This window comes from Python bivittatus, unplaced genomic scaffold, assembly GCF_059951505.1.
Source record: "Python bivittatus isolate LINGU-HERP-01145 unplaced genomic scaffold, Pbiv_v1 ctg000980_np1212, whole genome shotgun sequence".
Lineage (NCBI taxonomy): Eukaryota > Metazoa > Chordata > Lepidosauria > Squamata > Pythonidae > Python > Python bivittatus.
The window spans coordinates 45,782,030-45,809,201 of record NW_028277125.1 but is presented as its reverse complement, the minus strand read 5'-3'; the positions used below and the strand labels follow the sequence as shown (position 1 = coordinate 45,809,201).

At 38.6% G+C, this 27,172-nt stretch overlaps 1 protein-coding gene across 2 annotated transcripts; it reads left to right on the top strand.

Annotated features, from left to right (window-relative positions):
• The first annotated feature begins 3,107 nt into the window (after positions 1-3,107).
• On the top strand, positions 3,108-26,328 carry KAZALD1 (Kazal type serine peptidase inhibitor domain 1). Of its 2 annotated transcripts, XM_007424924.3 has the most exons (5): positions 3,108-3,249; positions 9,780-10,392; positions 12,742-12,902; positions 20,370-20,517; positions 21,213-26,328. In XM_007424924.3, the coding sequence occupies exons 2-5, from the start codon at positions 9,843-9,845 to the stop codon at positions 21,305-21,307; spliced, it is 954 nt and encodes a 317-aa protein (XP_007424986.1). In that variant the 5' UTR covers positions 3,108-3,249; positions 9,780-9,842; the 3' UTR covers positions 21,308-26,328. The 2 variants fall into 2 exon arrangements, with proteins under 2 accessions (XP_007424986.1, XP_025020348.1); XM_025164580.2 differs by lacking the exons at positions 20,370-20,517; positions 21,213-26,328 and adding an exon at positions 13,049-20,363.
• The last annotated feature ends 844 nt before the right edge of the window (positions 26,329-27,172 follow it).

Here is a 27,172-nt window from a genome sequence, read left to right as displayed (position 1 = left end):
AAAAGAAGATTATAACAATCAGTAAAGGTTACAAGGGTGATAAGAGGTTCTGGATGTGAAGAGTAGAGTCAAAAGCAGATATGAGAAAAAATGGATATCAAAGAAAAAGAAAGAAGTGAAGGGAAAAAACCCCCTAGCATAAAGCAGAACAGCTGCATTAACGGATAGTATGAGTCCTGTATGAGAAGGCATTAGATGATAGATCCATCCTCCAAGAAAATGATTGGAAATACAGAAAGAGGATGTGGAAGTGTGTGCAGCTACACTATTGGGAAGAATGAAAAGGGGTGCTTGATGGAATGATGGAATAAAAGAGGCTCTGGATTTTAAAAAATGCATATAAAAGAATTATTGCTTCAAAAAATGAGGATGAAAGATATTGTATCATGTGCATATAGGGAGAGAAGATAGTTGCATGCTGTTAATCTTTCCCTTCACCCTGTACAAAGAGAAAGACAGCAAGAATGAATGCAAAAATTACAGGGAATTTTTGTTGTTCTTCTTGTTAAGTATGTCTGGGAAGCCATTTGGCAGAATTCTGACTGAAAGCGGTGTAAGGGAACATTTGGGAAGTGTAGTTCAGGTTTATGCAGATCAAACTTCTGCTCTTTAGAAAACTATAGAGAAGTACAGTATATGAATGTGAGAAAGGAAGTTTACCATATATTGGTTGATTCAGAGAAAGCATATAATAAAGTGAATCGGCTTGAATTATGGCTTAGTCTGTGCAAATATGGAAATGAAGATTGTTTGTTTTTATAAATGCTGTAATTCCATCATATACTCCTCTTACAGCATTAAAAAGCAGTATATGATGGAATTACAGCATTTATGAAAATATATGGGATGCTCAGTAAATGGTTCAGTGTTGAGTGGGGAGTGGAGCAAGAATGCATGATCTCCCTTAGTTATAGACAAATGAGCAAGGAATGCTTGTGGTGACATTAAAGATGTATTACACTGACGTAAATGTACTTTTGTATGTAGATGATGTCATATTGTTGGCTGAGCAAACATATAACTAATGATAGGTTGTACGATGCAGCAAGAAGTTCAGTTCTGAAAATTAATATACTGAAACCCAAAACAGTTGTGTCTGACAGGGAAAAAGGGGTGAGTGATTGCTAGATACATAAATAATGAAAAACTTAGATACATTAATAAAATGTTTACTAATTATGGGGAAACGGATGGAGATAGCAGCATCTGTAGGGGGGTCTGTAAGATGGAAGACAAAATATTGGGATGTAAGCTCTGTCCTTTCAAACAGGTGTATGACATAGACACAAAAGGAATGGGGCTGGCATTGTGAAATTCTGCCATCTTGACAATTTTGAGCCCCCTCCCCCCATTGTGGACACCAAGAGAGAAATGTTAAGATATGCAAATGCTAGTGAAAAGGTAGAGGGTAATACATGTCTGTTGTGAGGGCTTGCTTCTGCCCACCCAACTCACACCTCTCTTACCGAGAGGTGAGAGTTTGGTAAGTCAAAGTTGGGTATGTCAAGAGAAACTTAAAAGTAAACTGAAGGCAGCAGGAAGTGTGCGTGGTAAAACAAAAAGGGTCAAGAATGAAAGAGTGTGGCTTGAATGCAAACGTGAATGAGTGGTGACTACTGTACGTAAGAAGCCCATTCAAGTGGTTTGGTCACACAGAGAGAATGATTAGGACTGAAGTGTAAAACAAATATATGAAGGAAGAGTGAATAGTTCCAGAAAAAGGGGAGGCTTGAAAATACTACAGAGTTGATGAGATCCTCTGAAAGAATGATGTGAGAAATTTGGAGAACAAAAGGCAGGGTATGAAGTATTGCATAGATGTGATGAAAGCAAGAATGGTTTGCAAGAATATAAAAGTACAGAGAGGTATAATAAATGGTCTTAGTATAAACTAGATTTACTTCCTTTTTTTATCTCACACTTTTAATTTTTTTGGCTTAATGTTTCTTACACTCTTCACCCTTCCTGTTCTTTGCATACATTGCTTATCCCAAAAGGAAAAGCATGCTAGTATCTGTAGGCATGTATATTTCTAAAAGAGGGCCATCAATCATTTCCTTATTTCTTCTTCTAACAATTTTTTATGAAACCTAAAGTGAATATTAACATTCCAGAAGATTACTCCATTCATCCACCTAAGAATATAGCTTAATATAGGCAGGGCTCGACAATGGCTTCATTCTCTCCCCACCCCCCCCCACCCCCATTTTTTTCTAGATTTGTAACTATCTTGCCTGATGAAGAGTTTTGGAAAACTCAAAAGCTTGCATGCTGTTTTCTAAACCTTTTGTTAGCCTCCTAAAGGCATTGGTTTAATACGGATTTTGATTTGTTATTGGTGTTGCTAATCATGGCAACACTGCTGCCTTTACTCTTTTTGCATTCTTGGTATTCTAAAAAGAGTCAGTTGTGGATTTTTCTCCTGCTCTCATATTTTCCAGAGTACAGTTTTTGTTTTGCTTTATGCTGCTTAGGTTAAAAAAATGGTGATGGGACCTGAATTAGGGCATGCTTATTTTAATACTATAGTTTTAGATGCAGGGTTTTAAACATTGTATACATTTTCCAAGGTATTTTGCTTTCATAAAATAGATTGTACGTCTAAAGGTAGGGTGCAAATGAAGAGAAACTAAGAATACTGTTTGGAAATAATAGCACTATTATCAGGCCATCTGACACTGCTTTATCCCGCTATTGTTTCTATAAATATGAGCTTTCTTCCCACAGATCTGGAGAGGCACACCAGGAATAGCTGGGTGCTTCCTGCTTTGGCAGTTTAGGCAAAATATAAATATATCACAAGATATATTTTAGAGATGTTGAGTTCCATTTTATACTACTCATTAGAAATTGGGGCTTCTTTTCCTTCAAGAGGCTACTTCCAAAACAGGCAGTGAGCAAGGTGTCTAATTACAACTGTAGTTGCTCAGTGGAATTGAGAGGGAGGCAGCTGCTGGGGTTCACTTGTGGCTATTCAGCATACAAGCAAATTTAGTGGCAAATCAGGCAAGTTTTCATAGTTGTGGGTGTGTATATGTGGGGGGAGTTTGGTGAAGGCTGGGTCCAGGGGATCACATTTCATTGTGACATCACTGGTCCTTGTTTAAGCACTGAAACAGCAAACTAATCCTTTGGAAAAGACAAACATATCCAGCATAACCTAGCTGAAAGAGATATTCAGAACAGCCCTGGAAGCAACTGAGCAGTAGATTTTGAATGAGCTACCAGCTTTGCCCTGTCTGAGATGAGGTAGGTGTCTCCAACTTCCCTCAAAGCCTAGAGAGCAGGGTTGTTGCCAGATTTAAACTATGGGGTATTTTGGAACTGCAGTGCTTATTGTATGTATTATGCTAAGGACCAGGAAAGCTCTCAAAAGAAGAAGACATACATTATAAGAGTTACTCCCCCTCTACCCAGATTCTAGCAATCCAGATATAAGCTTTAAAAGAGTGAAGTATGGTGATCTTCTTTCAAATCCTGGTACTCCCAGAAACTTTTCCTTGGTGCTAATTGTAGTCCACAATAACTGCTTAGTTCCTTGAGAGTTCCTGAAATGACAAAGTATCCTTACATTTCTGAAGCATTTGAAGTAACTTTTGGGAAAATAAGTATTTCAGATTTGACTTCACATTTTCGATTAAATAAGATAAATAATCCTTAGAATCCTTTAAGCGTAAGTGGGATAAACATCTGGATGATTCCAGGAAATCCTCTTTACAGGCAAAGCTGTTGGCCTCTGAAGTTCGTACATGGTATAAAATCCTGTAATTTCCTAGAAACCCCATGTTTTGGTTACAGTACTCCTATAAAGCTGGAATATTGTAACCAAACCTGAATTCTGAGTTAGCAGGATGAGAATAATGTTGATCAAGAGGATTGTTGAGAATCTGTCTGGAATACAGAAAATATGTCCCAGTTAGCTTCATGCTGTGATTTAACTTTGCAGCAAATGAACTTTCTTAAACTATTTTTTTAAACTAAAGTGTTAACTACAGTCCATTATATGGCATGATTAGCTATGTTCTGTCATATTACTGGTATTGTTCCTTGTTTATCAATACTAGTGATATAGCAATACTAGCAAACGTTTTGATATAAAATAAGCATATTTGTGATTAAGAGAAAGAGAGGACAATTCTGTGAAGGCTTGGCTGTCAAAAGATTAACCCCAATGTTTAGAATTATGTGTAGTGTGCTTTCTAGAAAAAAGCAGAACTCTTCCTGGTATGGATTAGTTTGATCTGAAATCCGATAGCTTGTTTGTAATTCAATGCTATTGCTAACAGTATTCATATGTCCCTGTAGTAACAGATTATAATTTGATAGGTGAGACCAAAATTATAAGTTCCCAAATTGGCCTGTTAGTTAAAGAAATCTGGGGGGATTGGAGACACTGCAGAGAGAGACTGCAGTAAAACACTAGAGTCTATCTTCAGAACTGGTGTGTAGGTGAGTGTGTGATATGGAGTAGCCTGGAATGACTGGACTTGGAATCGACTGCTTATTTATAAAAATCTATTTGTCTGCAAAGCCCAAACAGGAAGGTGAACCTGGGATACTAAACTTCTCTCCCAGCTTCCAGATATAAGCAGTATGACATAGATATATGACAGAAGATCTGGCAGAAGAAGCAACGTTTAGTGAATTCTCTTTGTAACTCCAAGAAGAGAATTACTTTTGAAGAAGAGAACAAAGGAACTTTGTTATATAGCAGTGTTACATATCAGTAATCAAGTCATCAAATTCCAATCGCTGAAAGAAAAATCTTCTAATTCAAACTTTACTATAAATTAGAACCATACATTTATCCCATATCTTGATGACACTATGGTGATAAATAAAACAGACATATTGATTAAGATGCAAAGGAAAATCTCCATATAATTCAGGTGAGGAACTCAAGCATCAAGGAAGAACTAAAATCGCCAGCTAATTAGGGTGGTTGGGAAACATTCTTAATGACCCCAAATATAGGTAGGAGCTTTACTAGTGACTTAAAGCATCTTCTAGTCACCCAACTGTCATTAAGGCAAAAAGAAAAAAACCCTAGTCTTCATTACTATTATTTTGACACACTAGTGATTGGATGCCTAGAAGCTGTTGTAACTTACTAATGGGGTTAGATTAGTCCTGGCTTTAGCTGCCTTCTGGAAGCAGTTGAAGACAGAGCTCTTCTGGAGGGCGTTTGGGGCATGATGAGGTGTTTTTGTATGGTCTTTCTGAATTGTTCCTGGGTGTTTTTGGTTTGTGTGCCTCATGTTTGGCATTGTTGGATTGTAGATGCTTTCAACATTTGTATTTTAGTGGAACCACTAAGAATCCTATGGATATGTGGTGTGGTATAAATACTACAAACAAAAAAATAATGATCAACCCAAACACCCACAAACTAGGAACAGAAATGGTTACTAGTGTATAATTCCATGTCACTCACTATCCTTTTTTAAATTCAGGCAAAAGAGTGAGGAATGCCGTTGGAGATGCTATTATATTGGAGAAAGGAAGAGCAACTTTCTTTATTGGCAGCCTGCCCATGACATAAAAATAGCAATCAGACACACATTGCCATTACCCAAAGGCTAGATGTTTAAGAACAACACTTAGCTCTCTGATGTAATGCAAGAGATGTGTTTGTTGCATAAGGTCTGGCAAAACAGTCTTTAAGATCTTGAATGAACTAGCTTAGAAAAATGATTGTGGATCAGGATAATATTGCACTGAGTTAATATTTTCCCCAGCATGACTAGTCCCTATCTGACCTCTCAGCCTTTGTTGCAAAGGAGTCCTGTGCAATAAACTTGAATGGCAAGACTGGGGATTAACAGTTCTAGCTTTGTGGTGGAGAAACAGCACTGACTTAAAGATTGTAGGACCTTCCATTCTTGGCTGGTTACAACAATAGTCTATAACTACCTGCTTACCTTTGGTGTAGTTATTAAAAGCATCAGGCTAGAAACTAGGAGACTGTGAGTTCTAGTCCCACTTCAGGCACAAAATCAGCTGGGTGACCTTGGGCTAGTCATTCCCTCTCAGCTCTAGGAAAGAGGCAATAGCAAACCACTCCTGAAAATCTTGTCAAGAAAACTGCAGGGACTAGTCCAGACATTTGTTGGGAGTCAACATGGAGTCAAAGGCACCAACCCCCCACTTCGGCCCCACTTAATAATTACTTTTTCTGTGCTGTTCTTGCTTGTTCTTGCTTTGGAAACAATACCTGAGATATAATCAGATATAAAGTTCTGGTCTTTTGTTTCCTTTTTATTGCCTCTTTTGAATAGTGTGTAGATGTTGTTTATCTCTGTGTGCCTGTTGATGGCTGACTTGTCTGAATACCAAGCTTCCAAGAATTCCCTTGCATTTTGGGATTTAGCTTGGTCTAAGATACTGACAGTTTCCCAGAACATCTCCCCGCCAGCAATCATCACCCAGATAAGCAGAGATTAACACCAAGATTAACATCAGACAAACAATCAGGCAGTTAACAATACCCTAATCAAGGAACTACAAAGGGGGGGGAACCATCCCCACCAACACTGTCAAGCTACTGGCATATAAACAGAGAGCAGGGCAAGCTACTGCATATAAACAGAGAGCAAACCCCACTCCATTCTACCACTGAAGATGTTACCTAGTTGGGTAACGAAATGTTTGCAAGAAAGCAACCGAGCTCAGAGAACCCCAAGGACTCCACATTTCAACCCTGAGCTACACATATTCGCTTCTATTGGTAATATTATAATTACTGAAACTGATAAAAATGGAATGCCTTACTTGAAGTAACAAGAATATCCTATAATTATCTGTCAAGGTTTAAGATATATGTATTCTTTCCATTTCAAATATTGCTGAATATCTATCTCTTTCCTTGTATTTTCTGCTCAAATAGTTCTGCTAATAATTCCAGCATATGGAGGATGTTACATAACGGTTCAGAGGAGGCTGGGTTTTTGGAATTTCCTCCCTTAGGTTTCTGTCTTAATGTACTTCAAATGTGCACCCATGGGCTGTTTGTTTCTGGAATTCTAGCTCTTCTGTCCTTATTTCTCTCTTACTAGCTATCTCTTCTATTTAAGATTCTGGTAAATTACCAGCCTGGCAACATTTGGTAGACAGTTTAGAGTAAATCAAGCAGCTCTGTCTTCCTTTTCATTAAATTCTGGGGATGTAGTTGAGGCTATGGATCAGTGAAATCAATGATAAATCAGATGAGAGTTGAGAAATTGAAATGTAATCCAAGTAAGATGTTGTACTGTTGCTTTGGGGAACGACTGATCCAGGAAAATATGTATAGCTTATTCTGGAGGTGGGTGCTTTGTTTCCAAAAACTAATCTGGCTGGTTGAAGGCCTCCTGAATCTGATGTTTCTGGATGTTGAGAAGACTGCAGTAGATAGGGGTGAGGCTTCCCAGCTTAGGGTGGCATGCCAGCTATGGTGCAGACAGACTTGGCTATACTTATTCACATTGTAATAACATCCAGCCAGGACTATTACAATATAGTCTCACTGGGGCTGTCTTTGTACAGTTCTCAGTTTAGAAACTGTGTTCTGTTAAAAAAGGAAGAAAAAAAGACAATCTTTTAACAACATTTCCTGCAGTGAACGTATTATTCTTATACTATTCCAGCTGTATTGGATACTAATTTGTTTCTGTGCCCAATTCAGGTTGCTAATAGTACGCTTAAAACACTCAGTGGACTGGGACTAAAATATCCAAAAGACAGTTTCATTAAACATGCATCAATTCTTATGCTCTAGGCAACATCTGGATGGCATTGTACTATATTTACTGTGAAGTTGCCAGCAGCTTTACAGTTTCACTAGTTTTGAAGGATTTTTATTGTTCGTTTGCTTGGTTCCATCTCCTCCCCAAATTCTTATATGTGCTTTCTGCTGTTTTAGTTTAACTCACCTGTAAGTTACCCACATTGAAGGGGAGATAATTAAACAAGTTCCTTTTATAAGAACTACTAAGCTAAATCCAAGGATATTCAAGCAGAAGACATTCCAGTAGTGATACTGTTCAGAAAATTATCACAGAAATGTCAGAACTTTTATAAACATAACATTGATTTAATACAAGTATGCGTCTTGAGCAACAAATTGTGCAATGTCCTGCACTAATCTTATCCTAATGTTGGGAAAAAAATCTTCCCACTCCTGAAACGGCATTTTTGAATCCAGTCCTATACATTTAACCTTAAATGTCTAAGCTCAGTAATTTAACACTATAATTGGGAAATGGGAATGCTACTTTTCAAAAAAAATAAATAAATAGTTATAGTAAATTGGTGAAGACAATTAGCAGTTCATTAAAAGAGCAACTGATCACAGCAGTAACACTTTTCCATTAAAAACACACATCATGTACCAATCATACTGCATAATAAAAAAATAAAGAAGTCTTCTAGGTTTTCTAAGAAAAAGTGTGTCCCCCGTGAGAAAGGACATATTTAGCAGAAATGGTTACATCAAATGTAATTAATCCAAGATGCTGAAGAAGCATTTTGTTCCAGAAAAAGGCTTACAAAATATTAATTTGTTTATACAATTAAAGTGCAGTTTGCAAACTTTCAAGAAGGTCTTCTATTGCATGTTTTGTGTATGACATTTATTCTTTATATTATTTTTCTAGTTTACATGTGAATACATATTAAAGTATTAAAAATTTTATTTTAAGTTTAACCATTTTTTGGTAGTGGATTCAAAAGCAGATTTCCAAAAATAGTTATTTTTCATCATTTGCTTATGGCACAAGCTCACCCTCCAGTTTAGCAACAGCAAAACCATAAAATTGAATTTGCACAACTCTCATTGATAGAAAAAAATGTTAGGGCCACCTGCCTGTTCTGACATACAAAACAATACAGCTGACTTTTTAAAAGCCCATATTAAGGGATCTACAAAAGGTGATCTTGTCCATTTCCACATCAGGTACATGAGAACAATATACAATAGCTGATAAGTTTTGAACCTGAAAGAGTTTCCTTCAAATCATTTAGTGTCAGAGATGAAGAGGGGCTATGGGCATTTGACCTCCTTGCTGATCAGCTATCATTCAAGCAGTAAACCTCCAATCCTTTTACTTACTTGAAGAAATATAAATAGATGCATATTGGCTATATTTTACCAACTACTTGCTTAGAAGTGATACAATAAAAACGATATTCCTATGTAAGTGTGCTACTGTGCTTAAGTTCTGAGGGCTCTGCAATGATTCTGTGCCTTGCTTTAGATTCCCTTACTTGAATCTCTACCTATGGCCTGTTATGGTCAACTTGAATTTAATATGGCACAGGCTATACAAAATAAAGTAGAATAAAAATAATAAAATAAACAGAACAGAAAAATTATCACAAACATTTCTGTGTCTTATGTTCATCATTCATGTGCTGACATTGGTATGAAACTGGAGCCCCAGTGACCCTACTCAAGAGTCTGCAGTAGGCCTCATCAGACTCTCAGGCATAAGTGACAAGGCCTTTTGCTGTTGTGTCCCCATCATTATGCAGCAACCTGGATGGGAGGTGTACCTGCCTCCCTCATTGATTGATCTAAAGACTAAAATGCTGTCTGGACAGTGTAATTTTCCTGAGAGCTACTTACACTGAGAAGGGTCAGCCTTTCATCCTGGTCCAAGAAAAATCACAATAAAGGGTTTAGATTGTCAATGGGAGTCATGGAAAGCTTTTTTCTCAAAATGTTCCAGTTCAAGCATTCATTTACAGTAAATGCTACATGAAACCATTACTGCATCTGGATTCATTCCCCTTTTTTGCAGGCAGTGGTGACTTCGTGGTTTTGAGAAGGAGCCAGTAGTGAATGCTACTCCATTGCCCCAGGAATGGTGACAAGCAAGGGTGACAAACAGGTGCCAGGTTCCAGTGAACTAGTGAGGATGCCTCAGCCTGCTACCTTAGCTTCTGCACAGGTCACCTTTCTTATGCTATTTCTCTGCTGGGAGGTACTTGTCTCAGCACCGCCCACCGGCCCTGACTATTTGCAGCGTGGCTGGCAGAGGCTTCTAGAGGAAGGGGAGAGTTGTGTGGAATGTAGATTGGAAGAATGCACCACCCCTCGTGGGTGCCTGGCTGGAGTGGTGCTGGATGCCTGCGACTGCTGTTGGGAATGTGCAAATCTAGAGGGACAGATCTGTGACCTGGACCACACCAACCACTTCTACGGCAAGTGTGGGGATCACTTAGAGTGTCGTCTCGATTTAGAAGACCTGCAGCACGGTGAAGTGCCTGAGCCCCAGTGCACGTGTTTATCTAATCGAGCTCTTTGTGGCTCCGATGGCAAAACGTATGCTCAGATCTGCAAATTCCAAGAGGTGTTTAATTCCAACCCAGAGGCTAATCTCACTATAGCTCACGAAGGACCCTGTGAAGCAGGTAAGATGCACCCCAATTTCCATGGGGGTCCAGAAATGACTGATTCCTAATATTTTGAAAAGAAAATAAATGGGAAGCAATGATTTCTATGTTCTTACATTCTCAAAACAAAGAATGTCTGGTGAAGTAAATAATCTGACAGTTTTAAAGCAGATAAAAGAGAAATTGATTTTTGGTTTTAGTCATTTTGCAGGTTCTCAGAGGCAATAAATGTTTTTCACATAATCTGCTATCTAGTCCTTTAACTCTGGTACCAGAGATTGAAACAGGGGTTTTCTGCATGCACTGCCATTTGCCTACCATCTCTCTACAAGACTGAATATATTTCTTAACAGTACACAGTCAGTGTGGCATCTATTATAACGGATAATTATCTTAATGGATAATTCATCATAATCAGCATTAAGATGGACCTGAGTATCTGGAATTCTATCATGACAGAGTGTTACTTTCTAGTGGATCCCAAGCAACTGTACATAAGAGTAATTGCTGGAGTCAAGGTAAGTGCTAGAAAGATTTCATGTATAACAAACAAAACATCGTATTAGGGAGATCATCTGGCATATACATTGATCTGCACTGATATATTGTCTAGGAATTCATAGTATAGCAGAACTTGACGAATCAAGCCAGACTGGATGTTGATCTAAATGTCTACTACTAAAACGGCTCTTACATATTAAATATCTCTTCTCTAATAACTGGTACAAGTTAAGTTACCTTGTGGCTTAATATCCCATTTCTTCTCACCCAGCATGATACAAAGTGCATACAAAATCTCATGAGACACTGTGATGACACTATTGCAAACTGTTAATAAACAGGGAATAGATATGCAAGTGCTGTTTGGAACAATCTCTAATTTGATCTCACCATCCCAAGGAAAGGAGATATCCTGAATCAGAAGGATAAATTCAGATTCCATGTTGGTGGTGGTAACAGAAAGTAAATTTAGGCTGGTTGTGGAGAAACAGAAAAGAGTGTGGAGAGGCAGGATTGTAACACTGGAAGAGATGGACGTTTCTAATGTTTGGCCTCACAATGCTACATTATTTGGAAAATACCACTGAAAGATAAGAAGCTGCTTTCTAATAAAACATAAATTATTCATCCATCCTGGCATCTAATGTCTAACTGGCAGCACATGCTCAGATAGAAATCTATCTCATTGTTTGCTACTGATCCTTGTAAAAATCCAAACAAAACAGGAGGTGCCAGAGCTTGAACAAAAGTAATTCTGTATGCAAAGCTTGTGCTCTACCTACCAACCAGCTATAGTCTCTCCCCAGACACCAAACCTTAAAACAAGAGGAAAAGTGAGTAGCTGGGAAGCTTAAAGTCAAATCCAAGCATTTGACAATAAAGCAAGCTGATTAGCAGCTGCCACCAAGCTGTCATGTTTCCCCAGCAACAGGAGGCAGCAGCAACATCCCTAGAAAGCATTTCATTTAAACGACTGCGACAAAGCACCGGACCACCGTTTAGGGGCCAAGGGCCCTGGTTCACAGATGTGCCATGCTGATGCAAATACATTCTTAACTAACAGCTGCTGATGGCCCTGGCAAAGGAGGACTATTTAGCTCAATCATAAAAGGTTTTCCGCTGAAAAGGAATAGAGAGTATAGTGCAATAGTTTATTTATTTATTTATTCTGTTTATATGGCCGCCCATCTCAAACATATGACTCTAGGCGGCTAACAAAAAATAAAAAGATAAAAAGACCACGAAAACAATGAATAACAAACATAGGAGCTGAGATTAAAAAAACCCAACAAACATAATATAACCACAATACGGGCCCCGCCACACAGCCTGGGCCCCAAGCTCGGCAACAAAGCCAGGTTTTTAAGGCCGTGCTGAAAGCCACTAGGGTCAGAGGAAGCCTAATCTCCAGGGGAATGATGTTCGAGAGGGCAGGTGCTACAACAGAAAAGGCTTTCCTCAGGCCCCACCAGATGATACTGGTAGATGGGACCTAGAGCATGCCTCTCCTGTTGGACCTCACAGGACAGGTAGATACAACTAAGGGGAGATGGTCCTGCAAGTAACCTGGTCCTGAGCCCATGCCAGTTGTGATTAATAATGTGCTGAATAGTTATTGTTATTACCACTATTAAAAGTTTAGATGTTGCAGAAAAAATAAAAATAAGACAGGCCGTGCCTACAAGCTTACTATCAAAAGGTAAGATTGATTTAATCACATGATTAAAAGATATCTTGAAATATGTACTAAATGATAACTTGTAGGAATCATCATCTCTAAAATTTAGCAGAAAAGATAAATAGTATCTTCATGGACAAATGATCTAGAGATTCTTGGCTTCTCAGATCTTTTTTGGCCTTTCCTAGAGCCCCGCATTATATCTCCTCCCTATGATATCTGGAACATCACTGGGCAAGATGTGATCTTTGGCTGTGAGGTCTTTGCATATCCCATGGCATCTATTGAATGGAGGAAGGAGGGTCTGGATATGCTGCTTCCTGGAGATGACCCCCACATTTCAGTTCAGGTAATCCTGTGCCCACAGGATAGTGGTTATTTGTGTATATGGGCAACGTGGTCCTCCCTTTAGCTCTTTGTATATGATCCTAATATATCTCTCTTTAGAAAGTGTCTCTATTCATATTTAATTATTTTGTTCCACTTTTCCTCTAGAAGCTCAAGATGGCATATGCAGTACTGACTTATTTTTTTTCCCCAACAACATTGTGAGTGAAGTTTGGCTGAGAGGGAGGGGCAGGTCCAAGTCATCAACTGAGCTTCCATGATTGAAGGTGGACTTGAACCTGAATCTCCTAGATGAAAACTTTAATGAAGACATCACACTGGCTCTCAAAGTTCTTCAGATCGTCCATCCTATATATTGCTGATTTAGATTTTCTGCTTGCTTAACAAAAGATGAACTGTTGTATTTCTAACTGAGAGCTAGTTTTTGATGTGTGCAGATTTCTTCAGATAACCTTCTGTGTTTTTTTGGCGCTGCTAAAAATACAGTTAACCCATGAACCTGTCCCCCGCTTTCATTTTGTTTTTCTTACTGCAAGCTTTAATTATCATTCCATTTTTATTGCTTGTTCTCCTGCTGGGTACAATCACACACATTTGCAGTAGCGGTTGGAAATATTGTGTGCACTGTGAATGTTCTTAACATGGAAGATACACCAAGTGATCTTCACAGATGTTAACAAGGTTGGAAAGCCAGCCTAAAATAGAACTTAAAGGGCTGCAAAACACTTACTGTTACACCCTTCCATTTAGAGGGTGTGTGAGGAAATCCTAGGAATTATTTATGGAAACTGAAATTTGTACTATTATATGGAATGTTTGGGTGGGGCAGAAGCATATGTCAAGTCACAGTCAGATTAGGGGGCTGGGATAACACCATGTTATGGCAAGGGAGAAAGTAGGATAATGCCTGTGATAGCATCTATCATTTAGAATAAGAGACATTTTTGTTGCTTGCACTGTTGCATCAAACTTCAGCTACCCCTTTGGCAGTCAGTGCCATAAGTACAATGACACTGGTCCATGAAAGCAGATGAGGGAAACATAATTGAATAAATTAAGCTGGAACCAGGAATTGCTTTCCTACAAGAAAAAGCTAAAACAATGGAAAAATCTCCAGAGAGAAACTCCATTGCTGGGAGTTAATTAAAAATAGTTTGGATGTAATTCTAGAGAATATGTTGCATCAAAAATGTTTAATGGAAGGATAGATATTAAACAAGATTACCAAGGTCCTAATGCATTGCTAAATCTGCATGCAGCGTGGGATCTGGAGACTGTTTAGAAAACAGTGGAATTTTAAGAGTGTAATCCTGCATACATTTATCTTAAAGTGAAGTGTAGCAAAAAGAACAACGGTATAGGTATATGGGCTCTTTGGGCTTTACAAAAAGATTTTACTTTCACATACAAGCAGTCCCATCTCTATCATTATATATTTATCATTGTCCTCATGCAAATTTTTTGCATAATTGTGCTTCTTGCATGTATATAAATCTTCACACCTGCAATTGTACATATGAAGTCTCCCCACCTAGAGACATTAATCCAACAGACAGATGGAGAAGGTAAAGAGGTATGAGCAGTGTCAAGGGACACAGTGGCTTGGAACTGTTTTTATGTGAAGGTAAAGATCTTTGCCAGTATGGTGAAGTAGTTAAAATGTTGGACCTGGATCATACTGAATGGGGCACAGTGTTCTTTCTTTTGTACTTCTGTAGGGCAGAATCCCTTTAGCTGAGTGCACATGCCCATTTGAACCTGGAGACTAAAACAATACAACATACTACACCTTTTATAGGGGTCTCCATAAAATTTATGCTATGGAGTATGCTTATGCCAATACCCAGGCAGAATGAATGAATTTTATGTCAGGCTGTTACTTTCTAAAAGGAAATAGCTTATTACCCACACCGTAGCCAGATTTTGTATAGCTGCAGTGAAAAAAAGGCATCAGGTAATGCAAACTTGATCATGCTATTTTACTGATTCATGTATATATGTTAAATCTGACTCATTCAGTAAGTCAAAGGTTTTGACTCTTGCTAATAGGAATTTGCTAGTGGAGTTTGGTAGAAGAGTTTACTGGAAAGTTTCTAACCAATTTTCCCTAGAGGTTGAAAACTTGTACTTAAGCTAACCTGAGAACCAGAAAAAGACACAGGAGGATATAAAAACATGTCTGCTAGTGCTGTCCAAAAAAACAAAGGTAAAGATGAATGGATAGGAGTCTGTAGTCATGAGCTGGAACGCCTGTGGCATATTTGTGTTCCTGTCTGAGAGCAACTTGGCATATATTCACAGCAGGTGCAAACTTGTATACTCCTTGAAGAAAAAGTGAAAGGATTGGAGCAATAATGGGGCACTCCAGCTGATGAGAGAGGATTTATCAGATCACAGTGAAGAAGCACTACAGTGGAAACTGACTATAGAATCAATGCTCTATAAGGAAGAAACTCCACCTAAGACGCTGTTACGGTATGGTTTTAAGATCCCTCCTCAGATGAGGAACCATTGCCAGAAAACTATGTTGCCAGGCATCATGGAACTGAGCTACCACTGGCCCCAACATTCCTAAAATGAACACTACAGACTTTGACCCAAACCTGGAACTTCCTCCGTCTAGCCTCAAGCAGACCAGCATTTGAGAAGTGAGCAGCAACAGGCAGAGAGAATAGGAGAGCTGAACTACACAGAGACACAGCAGGACTTGGTAGGGTTACTCAGGAGTAGTCTGCTGGGGAAGCCAAATCTGATGAGGGCCAGCTATGCTCAAGCAGGACTAGAAGCAGCTGCTATCATGGGCTTTTAAGGTCACTGGAACAATACTATCTTGTGAAGGCCTCATGAAATTCCTGCTGCAGTGTCTCCTCACGAGCAGGCTTTTTCCTGGAAATTTGATTTCGTTTATTTGATTCATAGCTTTGCTGTTTTTTTTCCTTGTGCACAGTTTGCTAGTAAGATGTAGTATGATCTTGGACTGGATTCATTATTTTGAGATAAGCCTGACATGTTCATTGCTATTCAAGCCAGATAACCATAGCCATTCGTGAGGCCTAGATAGGAGCAAACCTAGTGAATGAAAATAACACCCAGAATCAAGAGACAAAGAAGATATTGTGTACCATGTACTCAGAAACAGTTTTCAGGCTTTTGCAGCTGAAACAGGCTCAGAACGTTCAGAGGAAGAGACAGTGCAGGATGGAAGACAGGACAATTGATTCCTAAAAGCAGAGGGAAATGCAACAGTGACAAAGAGGAGTCATGGTAATTGGTAACTCTTAGCTATGAGGAACCGAAACAAGTGTATGTTTACCAGACACATTAGCTTATGAAGTGTACTGATTGCTAGGAGCAAACCTTAGGGATATGGTGGAACAATTTCCTAGGCTTATCAAATCTAATATTTATTGGTTCCTGCTGATACTTGTAGGACAGATCATCATATACTTTAGAAATCTTAGAAAAAATGTCAAGACTTGGGGGGCTCAGGCAGTATTTTCATCCATCCTTCATCCATGGAAATGGGCCAGAACATCCTTTTCTGCAGATCAGTCACTGGCTACACAAAAGGTGTTGACAGAAGTTGGATTCTGGAACCATGGCCTGTGTTAACAAGATGAAGATGGATTGCTTGAGTGAAATGACATTGTTAGAAAGTGATCAGGCATTGCTGGAGTTCTTGATTTTAAGGGAAACCAAGTCTGAGTGCAGTCAAGCATATATCTTGGTTCTCACAAAAATAGATTTTAATATGAGTGAATATAAGTAGAATTTCATGGTAGGAAAAGCTCATGGAAAACTGAATATGAATCAACAGTGTGATGTGGCTGTAAAAATGGAAAATGCAACTTGGTTCCATTTTATTCTGTTTGGATCATATTTCACTTTGTACTATGTCCAGATCTGGGCATCACACTTCAGGATTCAGAGAAATAGGAACAAATTCAGAGAAGGGCAGTGAGGATGATTAGGATATTATAAACTAAAACCTATGAAATGAGAGTGAAGGAGCTCGGCATAACAAGAGAAAATAGATGGGGGATAACACTCTTTAAATATCTGGTAGAAAGTCACACAGAAAAGGGCAATACCTTTTCTCCATTGCTCCAGAGTTCAAGACACAGAATAATGAATGTAAGTTACAGAAAAATAGATTCCAGCTGAATTCTAAGAAAAATTTCCTAATTTTACAGTCAAACCAAGTTGGCTTCCCTTCACTGAAAGTGGTTGAACCAAGACTCAGTAGCCATCCATCAAGGCTGTTTTAATTTGGATTTATGCACTAAGCACTAGGCCACTCAAAGGCCTAGATGACCCTTTCCAATTCCATGATTCTGAGTCCACTCCCAGTGGTTGAATTTGGGCCAGTCACTTACTTTTGAAGCAATTTGCTTTACAGAATTGTTGCTGTAACATGAAGGGAGACTGAATTCCTGCAGAAAATGTGGGATTTAAGTCCACCAAATAAAATATAAATTTTGAACTGCCTGATCAGTCTAATAACACTCCACAATATAATATCACTCCAAAATATTAGGAGATATAGATGAGATTTCTAGCAATTTGGAGTGAAATTGTGGATCCTTGTGTATATACAGCTATTTATGTGCTCTCTTCCCTCCTGATTCTATAGTCCACCCTTTTTCCTTTCTTCTAGTCCAGCCCCTGCCAAAACATCACACATTTTAGAATCTTTTCAATTTTGCAATGCTGTTAGATAAGTAACTGGCTATTCCAAGGCAGTTTTTTTAATCAGTCCATTGATTATGCAACATCCCTTTTTGGATGCAGTTCAGCGCTCTGGGCTGACAGTGAAAGGAAAAACCTGGTTATAGGCAATCACATAGAGACATGGACTCCATGTATCCTGTTTACAGAGAAGGCTAAGAAATGAAGACAGTATGTGGGCAACTTCCAAACCTCCTCAATTTAGGCTTTAAAGGAAGAGAGAGAGCATATACTACTGCTTGTTACATCTGCAAAGAATTTAGATTATTTTCCCTTATGGAAAGAACAGCAACATAGATTGGTATTTTACATCAGGCTGAGATGTCTAGCACATGCCCAAGTACAAAATACATATGCATTGTGTCAAGTGTGTGCATATAGAATTAGATGTATGCTTCTTTGAAAAACCTTAAAGCTCCACATGCATTATGTGCTTTGGAATCTTAGGCTAAAGGAAAAGTCAAAGATAGGATGGAATCCAACCATTTCCAAATATATATATGGAGATGATCAGATGAGCTGGGAATAAGAAAAGAGAGAAGGGCTGAAAAATCTAAGAGGACAAATTTCAAAGTGCAGTGTTAAACACTTGTCCATGAACTGAACAGCTAAACATATTTTTCTATTGTGGTGCCTGCCCTTTGGACCAATCTCCCCCTGAGATTCAGATAGTTCCAGTCCACTTAGCCTGGAGGAAAGCTTTAAAAACTTGGCTTTTTCCCCAAGTGTTAGTCCAAAGCGATAGATGAACCCATCTTCTGGGAGGTGAGGTGTATGATAGGTAAGCCCTGGCTATGTTATTTGATATGTTGGTTTATCGATTTCTTGTTGATGTGGTAAGGCTTTTTTTTGCAATATTGTTTGGGGGATTTTTATTTGATGTATGCTACACACAGTTGCAGTTACACAAGTTGGGTGGCTATATAAATCTTCTAAATGGATACCTGCTGTGTAGGAAGATTATGGAGCCTTTCTCAGATAAAATGCTCAGCATAATTTGCCTTCCAAACAGCAGGTAACATGTTTGGTGTTCTAGATTTGCAGCTTTCTAAACTTAAAAAATGTCAAATGTATATTTTGGAGACATACTGATTAAAGGCATGTATTTGCATTAATGAATAGATGTGATTGTGTAAAACAGTATGATTCAGGGAGCTATGCTCAAACCAATATTTAATCCTAGATGAACTATATCTTAGAATATTAACCAGTAAACGATTCGTGTTACATGTAGACTATCCCTATAGCTTTCCGTGAAAATACACACATACACACACACACAATTGCTTTTTAATGTGTAACAGAAGAAAAAAATAATCAAGAACAAAAATATTACAAAGAAGCAAAAGAAGATAAACCAAAAAATAATTAAAGCATAGGAAAAGTAAAGGAAAACATTTAACAAATTAAAAAATTAAATTATTTTTAAATTCACTATTGAAAAGTTATATGAAGTTAGATATGCGCAACTTGCAAGTAATTTGTGTTTACTACTTCGTCTTCTGGCATTTAGGCGTCACTCCAATCCAGAGACTCTGAGTGGTTTATAATAACCAAATACAAAGTAGGTTAAAAGCAATAGAAAGAAACACTATACAGCTAATAAGGTCCAGCCCAGTGGCTCTACAAATTGATAATCTTTCATGTTACCCCAAATGCCCTCTGAAAGTGGTGTGTTTTCATAGCTGGTCCAATACATGAGGTAGGTCCAATACATGAGGTAGCCTGTTCAAGAAGAGGGGGGCTATCACCAAAAAATTTTGACAATGGGGTTCCTGCAGGCGATACTCCATTGGTGAAGGGATTCTCAGCAAGCCTTTGCTCCGTGATCTCATCAGTTGAGTAGATGAGAGAACTGGTGGTTTCACAAATACCCAGATCCTAAGCCATGTATGGCTTTAAAGTTGACAACCTTGAATTGCACCCAGAAGAATGAATTGGAATATCTTAATAGATCAATGGTTAGAATTTTAAATAATAATAAATTAGCATTGTATGACGTAACAATGGGATTAATTCAACAAAATACTTTTTAAAATGTATTGAACCCCTCAGAAGATGTATAGTAAGGATTGTTTTCAATTTCTGTATGTTGGAAGCATGTTTTGGGCCTGTTCTACATTAACATTGTGTTGATTTAATGTTTACAAGGTGGTAAATAGAGTGCTCAGAAAAGAAATGAGTGAAAGGTGTGAATATGGTGTTGAATTATGTTCCAAAAAAATTTGGAAGTTTGGATTTATTATGCATGGGAAGCAGCTAAGATTATTCTGTTCTAGTGGAAAGATTCTAGTGTACCCAACTTAAAATCCAAAATGGAAGATAACCTTATATTTTCTACATATGAATTGATTTTCTACTGGCCATGGGGAAATGAATCAATATGATTCTGTATGGTCAAGTTTTAATTTGTTGTTTAAGACTTGACACCACTGTATATTTAATTGTTCTAATATGTATTCATTAAGCTGAAGATCCTATATACCAGAGCCAGTACAGGGTAGTTGTAGTCCATTTTCACCCATGGAAGCTCACTGGGTGACTTTGGGCTACTTACTCTCAGCCTAACGTACCTCTCATGATGGTTGTGGTCATGGAAAAAAATGGGAGGAGAGTCATAAATAAACAAACAAACTTCAGAGTAAAGTCTTTTAAAAGACTTTTCCCCAAAGGAAATTTAGAGATTTAAAATGTGTCTTACATTTTAATTGCTACCTTGTTAATATGTAATTAACTGTAGTTTAGGGGCGGTCCTCAGAAGTATGAGGTGACCAGTTGGCTTCAGATCCAAGCTGTGCGGTTGACTGATGAAGGAACATATCAATGCTATGCAAGGAACAACATTGGGCAAGTAGCAGCTCCTGCCAGCCTTATGGTCCTCACTCCTGGTAAGTAGAGACTTATTTCTTTAGTCAAATTATTTGTTCCAATAGTTGTTTTTCTCTTGTGTTCACCAGTACCCACACATTTCTTCCATATTCAGACAGCTGTTAATATCTACCTAGCCATTACTCTTTATTTTATATATCTTGTGATTCCATAGTGATTGAATTTAGAAAATTGAAAATTTGAAATTCCTTTTCTAATTTCACCAAGTAAAGTATTTACTCTCTGTGCCCCATAAAATGCTGCTGGTATGAAAATATGAATACTGTTTTCTAAAGAAATGGAATTGCATTTCTTCAATCTTCTGCATTTCGAATAGTGTATTGTAAATGCATGGCCTTGCCATCAAAATAGCAGCCTTTGTCCTGTTCTTAGCAAAAGGGTAGATGATCTGATTTCCTCCAGATGTTTTGGAATTCAGCTTCTATCAGATCCACTAGCATGGTCAATGCAAAGTATTTGAAACATCTACAATAAACATGCTAATTGTCTGACGAATTGTTTGACAGTTATGACTACTTTGAAAGATTGTAAAATGCATAGACAGCATCCATTATCTAGTTAACACAACTGACTATACATCATCATTTCAAAATGTAGTTATTTTAGCCAACAAGCTAAAGATAAAGCAATAGATAAAGGAGGACAATAACTCATTTCAGATGGTAACCATATGCCTTGTGTCCTATACTTGCAGATCAGCTGAATTTAACCTCATTGGCTCTGCCCAAGGGGCCCAACTTTGGATCAAATGATGACTGGGAGAGTGATGAATCGTATGATTATTACTGAAAAGGACATACATAGGAGACCACTCAGAATGGAAAGGCATTTGTGTTCTTTCCCATTTGAACATTTATTTCATCATCAACTGCTGCCCCAGTTTCCTAGAATAATTAATATGGAAACTGTAGGCTGAATTCAAAGAAGCCAAAGGAAAATTTTCAATGGACAACTTTAATATAAGTTAATTCAGGGTAGAGAAAATTAATGTACCTAATTGTATGATCTATCCCTTTCCTGGATGACAGGGACAGCAAAGCAGGTGGAAGGGAAGAAATGATTATATTTAACTGATGCAAATCAAATGGGCATTAAAAAGGACTTTGATCAGCTTCTAAGGGGCTACAATTTCATTGATTTGATGCATCACGTGCACAGTTGTTCCTCTTCCAGCTGCTTAGAGATTAGGACTACACTGATGTATATGATACATGTAGCACAGATCTTGGAGAAAAAAAGAAGCCTCTTTCTTTTAATGGGAATCCAGCCCATCCTAAGAGCTAAAATCTCTAGCAAAACATAGTAATTGGCTATTTGGTATGTAAAAGAATTTAAAGCATTTAAAGGAGGAAAGGTTAGATCACCAGAGAAGGAAACTGCTGAAACAAATTTGGGAATAGCTTTTAAAATGGAAACCAGATTTCAAATTGTGCCAAAACACATACTGTATATAAATTGGATAAGAAGTGCAGGATATTATTTGGAGAGGCCTATGTTTTCACAACTTCGGGTTTCCTCATTGCAGAAAGAAGAATGAATGTCAATCAAAAAGTGCTGATCAAAGAGACCGCAATTGAAGTCCTCCAAAAATAGTAACACCGGTCAGGGTCTCCACTGTAAATTTAACTAGTCTGCAGCTTCACTGCTAACTGGAATTCATAGTAGATGCCACTATTTTCAATGTTTTTTTTTCCTGTCAAAGCCTGAAAGCCTACATTTACATACCCTGTATGAAAAAACTGTCCGAAGGCAGTTTCTTTCAGATCTGAAAGTCTGGAACGACATCCAGAAAAACCTTAAATGAAATGAACATGAATGGATCAACTGGGATTAGGACCTAAATATATCTGATCCTGGTGAGCCACACAAAGCTATGACTGGTGAAGTAGTGAGGTGTAGTATCTGAACGCTGGAATTTAGGCTATGACAGCTGCATTAATATCTCTGTTCAGCTATTAAAATAAGTAGGTGCCCTTGAGCTAGTTATTCTCTCTAACTAACCTACCTTACTTATTGTGTTGTTGGCAGAATAAAAACTGGGGCAGGGTGGGGGATAACCAATTATCCCGTCTGAAGATAGTAAATTCCTTCTAGAATGGCTACGATACATTAAAAAAAAAACTAATGAGTGCTCAACAAAGCAGCACATCTGCTCTGCTGATTTCTGAATGTTCAGCTCGGTCTCAATCTATTCTGTTCCATCAATTCCAGATGCTTCTCCTCCTTGTTGTTTTCTCTATCCAGCTAACTTTATTTATTCATACAAAAATGTCTATACCACCTATTTCACAGGATCCAAGGCAGCTTAAAAACAATAAAGAAAAGTTATAAATAATACTCCAGTTACATAAACTAAAAGCATCCTGTCGTGATTGTGACCCAAATACCTTGCAAAATAAAAATGTCTCAAGTGCCTTCTTATAGGCTGCAAACTTAGGTGCTCCACAGACATTAGAAGGCAAGGTATTTCAAAATGTGGGTGCAGCCACCAAAAGAGTGTTGTCATACACACACACACACACCAGTATCTTCATTTCATATGGGACAGAGACCCTTAGCATCTCCTCCTGAAAGCATGCATGGGACGGGTCATGATCTTTCGGGGAAGACAGTCACAACTGTAAGCACCGAGGGGCCAAGCCACGTAGGGCTTTATTGAAAGCCGAAGTAAATTGGTAACCAATGCAGTGATAGTAGAATTGGTGTATCCCTGCTAAATCCCTTAATACTTACTTTTTAGCAGATGTACCATCATATTCTGGACCAACTGTAGCTTCTGAATTTTCTGCAAGGTGATCATATAGAGTGTGTTGCAGTAGTATAACTATGCAGTGATGAGTCACTATTGTTAGGGCCTCCCAGTCTAGAAAGGCTTGCAATTGTTATACCAGCTGAAATTGGGCAGAGGCCTCCTGGCCACAGCATCTACCTGTTCCTCTAGCAAGAGCCACGAGTCCCAGAGGACCCCCAAATCTAGGAACCTGCTTCTTCAGGAGAAGTGCAACCCTATCTGGAGCCAATGGTGGAACCAGAATTGAGCTATGTAGGTCAGGCACTGAGAATAGCAACTCTGTCTTGCTAGGATTTAATTTGAATTTTGACTCATTCACATTGTCACAGCCTCCAGGCATCAAGCCAGGATTTTGATTGCAGCCCCACCCCAGCCTGGAAATGCAATTACAGCTTAGTATCATCAGCACAATGATTATATTTCAAACTAAATTGGATGTAAAACCCCCACTGATTCATACAGATACTAAATACCATGGGAGGAGAACAGAACCCAGTGACACCCCACTGTCGGAGCAAGTACAGATATGACTGTTGCACTCCTATGCACACAAATGAAAACTGCCCACTAAGTGCCTCTAGTCCCCAGTCCGGCAGGCTGTGACAGCCTGCATTCAGCCATGACTTCCTACTGGCTCTTCTTGTATCCATATAGAACATATGTTTCATAGTAGTTTGGGTGATAAGGATTAGCTGAGAGTAGTGCATAGCTGAGTTTCTCATACAAAACATTCTCATGGGGGGGGGGGCTTCAGATGTGGAGCTGGCACTAGAGGTAGAGTCTTAAATTACCAGATGATTCTGGAAGGAGAACCGGGAGAATGTAGGTAATGGCTGGTGACTAAGATGGACGTAGACAGCTCTGACTGTTAAAGATCTATGGTTTTCTTTAAAAACTGACAGACTTGGATTGAGCAAAGTTGCTACTGCTGAAGGCTTACTAGTTGGAGAGTGGCCTGAAGTCTATGAAGTGAAGGAGAATTGCCAAATATTGTCAAAGAGGAAGAGGAAGACATACCATGGGACCTGTCTATCCATTGCAGATGGCCCTGGTGGGGGTTGAAAAAGATGGAAGAGCAAAGGTTTCACCAACCAAAGAAAAGCCACTTGCCAACCTGATTCACAGAGGGAAAATTGCCACCTATGTCTGGAAGCCCTTCTTTAACTCTAAATTAAGAAGTTGGTAGGGTGTGGAAACAGAGTCATGCACATATGTATTAAGTCAACATTACAGAGTGTATACATATACAGCTATCAAATATTTATGCTACATAATATTAAGTAAAGAGGCAAAAGTTCAGTCAGTCTGCAGTTTAGAATCACAAGCAGCTCTGCCTTATCTGGAAATGGAGAGAAGCAAGCAGGGGAGCTCAACATCTCTAGCTGTAGAAAACCTTGCTAGCTCTGCTAAGGAATGCAGCTGGGAAATTGCTAGTTGCTTGCTTGGTTGTTTGAATAAAGGGAAAACGTGAAATGGCGTTCTGCAGGGTTTCTATGAAATCCTGAGAAACTGCAGGAAGCAGTTGTGACAAAGGTAGTCCAGAAGGATATAATAGAGTACCACAGTACTGAAAATCACCAAGAGGTCTAATAGGCCCAGGAGTAGCATACTCCCTCCCTCCAAGTCCTGTTAGAGGTCATCAATCAGAGCAACCAATGGCATCTTGTTAATCCAGCCACACATTCCTGAGTTTGAATGAACCAGGTGGGGCATGGATCCAGCCTACAGGTATGCCACAGAGACCCCAAGTTACATCCTTCCTCTCCATAAACTCAGAATAATCCCAGATAGTCTTGCAAATTGCTATCTGAGTCATCTCACTAGGCTCTGCCCAAGGGATATCCAACTCCAAGAAACTATAACCAATTTTGTCTGTAAAGAAGCTCATAAATCTGTCACAGTGGCCTACTGGAGGATGTTCCCCTGCATACTTCCCCAGAAGGAAGTGGGCATGAGTCGATGGATATGAGTCTGCAGATACAATAAGCATGGAGAAGTAAGCATGCTTTGCCACTCTTATTGTCATAGTATATGTTCCCACCTCCATACCTGTGAAGCAGCAGTCTGAGATCATCTATTCTTCCTTTTCTTCTCTTTCTCCTTATTTTCTTAGATATGATACAGTGTTTCTTAAGCTATTTTCTCAGTGTGATTCAACTCTTATCCTCAGCTCTAGGTCCTGCACTTACCCAGAATCAGGAGTGAGAAACTCTGGCCTGTTTCTGACTTATAGATGTTATGTTATATGTGTGGGTGAGAAAACATGTTCATGGGTATGTGTTATGTATGATAATGGCTCTGTGTATAAATGAATTTGTAGGTGGGCACTATGTGTAAGAATATGTTTGTGTGCACATGTGTTATAGATGCATTTATGTGTTCTATGTATATATAAGAGACAATGGGGTGGCCTGCCAACTTTGCTTTTGACTCCACTTATTTTTGTTCTGTAGTCCTTGGGCTTCACTCAGCTAAAATGGGTTTCTACTCCCACCATATGATTCATCTATCCTGAGCAATTCTGACCATTTTAAAATGAAAGCACCACTCCTGTCTTACCAGTAGACTTGTAAAGCTGTGTTTTATAATGCAGATATAATAATAATTTCCTCTTGGAACAACAACGTGAACCTGAGTCCTACAACATGCTCAGCACACCCATAATCTTATCTGCTTACTTGCAGATGGGTTGTGTGTGAACTCAGCCATTGTAATTTGTGAACCATGATTTATGATGATTTAATGTGTAATGCAAACCCAGACTTCAACAAATCATGAGTAGACATTTGCCTGTTAAGTGAACAAACTCATAAAGTATAATAGCTGTACAACAATGCACTTCACGTTACACATAGGACTGGATAATAGTACTCATGTTTGCAAGTATAGTCCCCAAAAAAGAATATGAAGTATTTGTCTAAGACTTTCTAAAGCTGGAACATTTTAGCTTCTTTTTTAGCCTGGAGGCTTCCCTTTCATTCTTCATGCAAGAAGATTGAATAAAAAGGTTCTGCATTCATACAGCTGTACATGCTGAAAATTCTCTTTGGAATAATGTTCAGAGCAGGCACAGCCATTGATAACAGGGGCACCAAAACTGATCTACGCTGTGCTCTTTAGGTATCAGTCAAGAGGCTCAAATAATTTCATGCCAGGTTTGTTGATGGTACCCAAATCTCTTCAATATTGCCTATCATGTATAGCCCAGGAGTGGGTTGCAGGCTCAAGAGTTAGCTTGACTCCCTTCTAATAATTTTGCCCTAGAGCTTTTTTAAACCCATACTGTAGCCTAGCTAGAAGCCTGCATTCTATATACACACCAGTTTCTCCAAGCCTTTTTTACAGAAGATATCCATCTTCTACCTCTTGTATTTACCATTGCAGGGCTTTACCAGCACTTCTCTGTCCTAAACTTGCTATATTTTTTTTTCTAGTGGTCCTTTGTTGTACAGCTGAATGGAAAATATCAATACTGTTACAAAATAGAAAGAACAAATTGTATTTTCTGAAAAAACTGATGGACAAACCTAGTGAACCAAAAGATGAGATTTTAAAACTTGTCTACTCTCCTTTTAACTTTCAAAGATTTTTTCAGGGCTAAGGAAAAAAGCATGAAGGCATTCCAAAGGCTGAATACACTTCTATTTTGATTGTCACCACTTAGAAATCTTTAGACAAAACTACAGTTTCTGGGTGCCCTCAATGGAACATCTAATTCTTAGTTAAAAGATCTGGTGGGCAGTCTGTTGGGTTAGGGTTAGGGTTAGGGTTAGGGTTAGGGTTAGGGTTAGGGTTAGGAAACGAGAAGAACAGCATTGTCTCTTGATTGGATCCATATGGACTCCTTTGATTCTTGGAAATTG

Bases quoted from the DNA above. Each gene is read 5' to 3' on its own strand.
- KAZALD1 (XM_007424924.3), top strand. From the start codon at position 9,843: ATGGTGACAAGCAAGGGTGACAAACAGGTGCCAGGTTCCAGTGAACTA. The intron at 10,393-12,741 runs GTAAGATGCACC...GGCCTTTCCTAG, and splicing joins CGAAGGACCCTGTGAAGCAG to AGCCCCGCATTATATCTCCT. The intron at 20,518-21,212 runs GTAAGTAGAGAC...CTATACTTGCAG, and splicing joins CCTTATGGTCCTCACTCCTG to ATCAGCTGAATTTAACCTCA.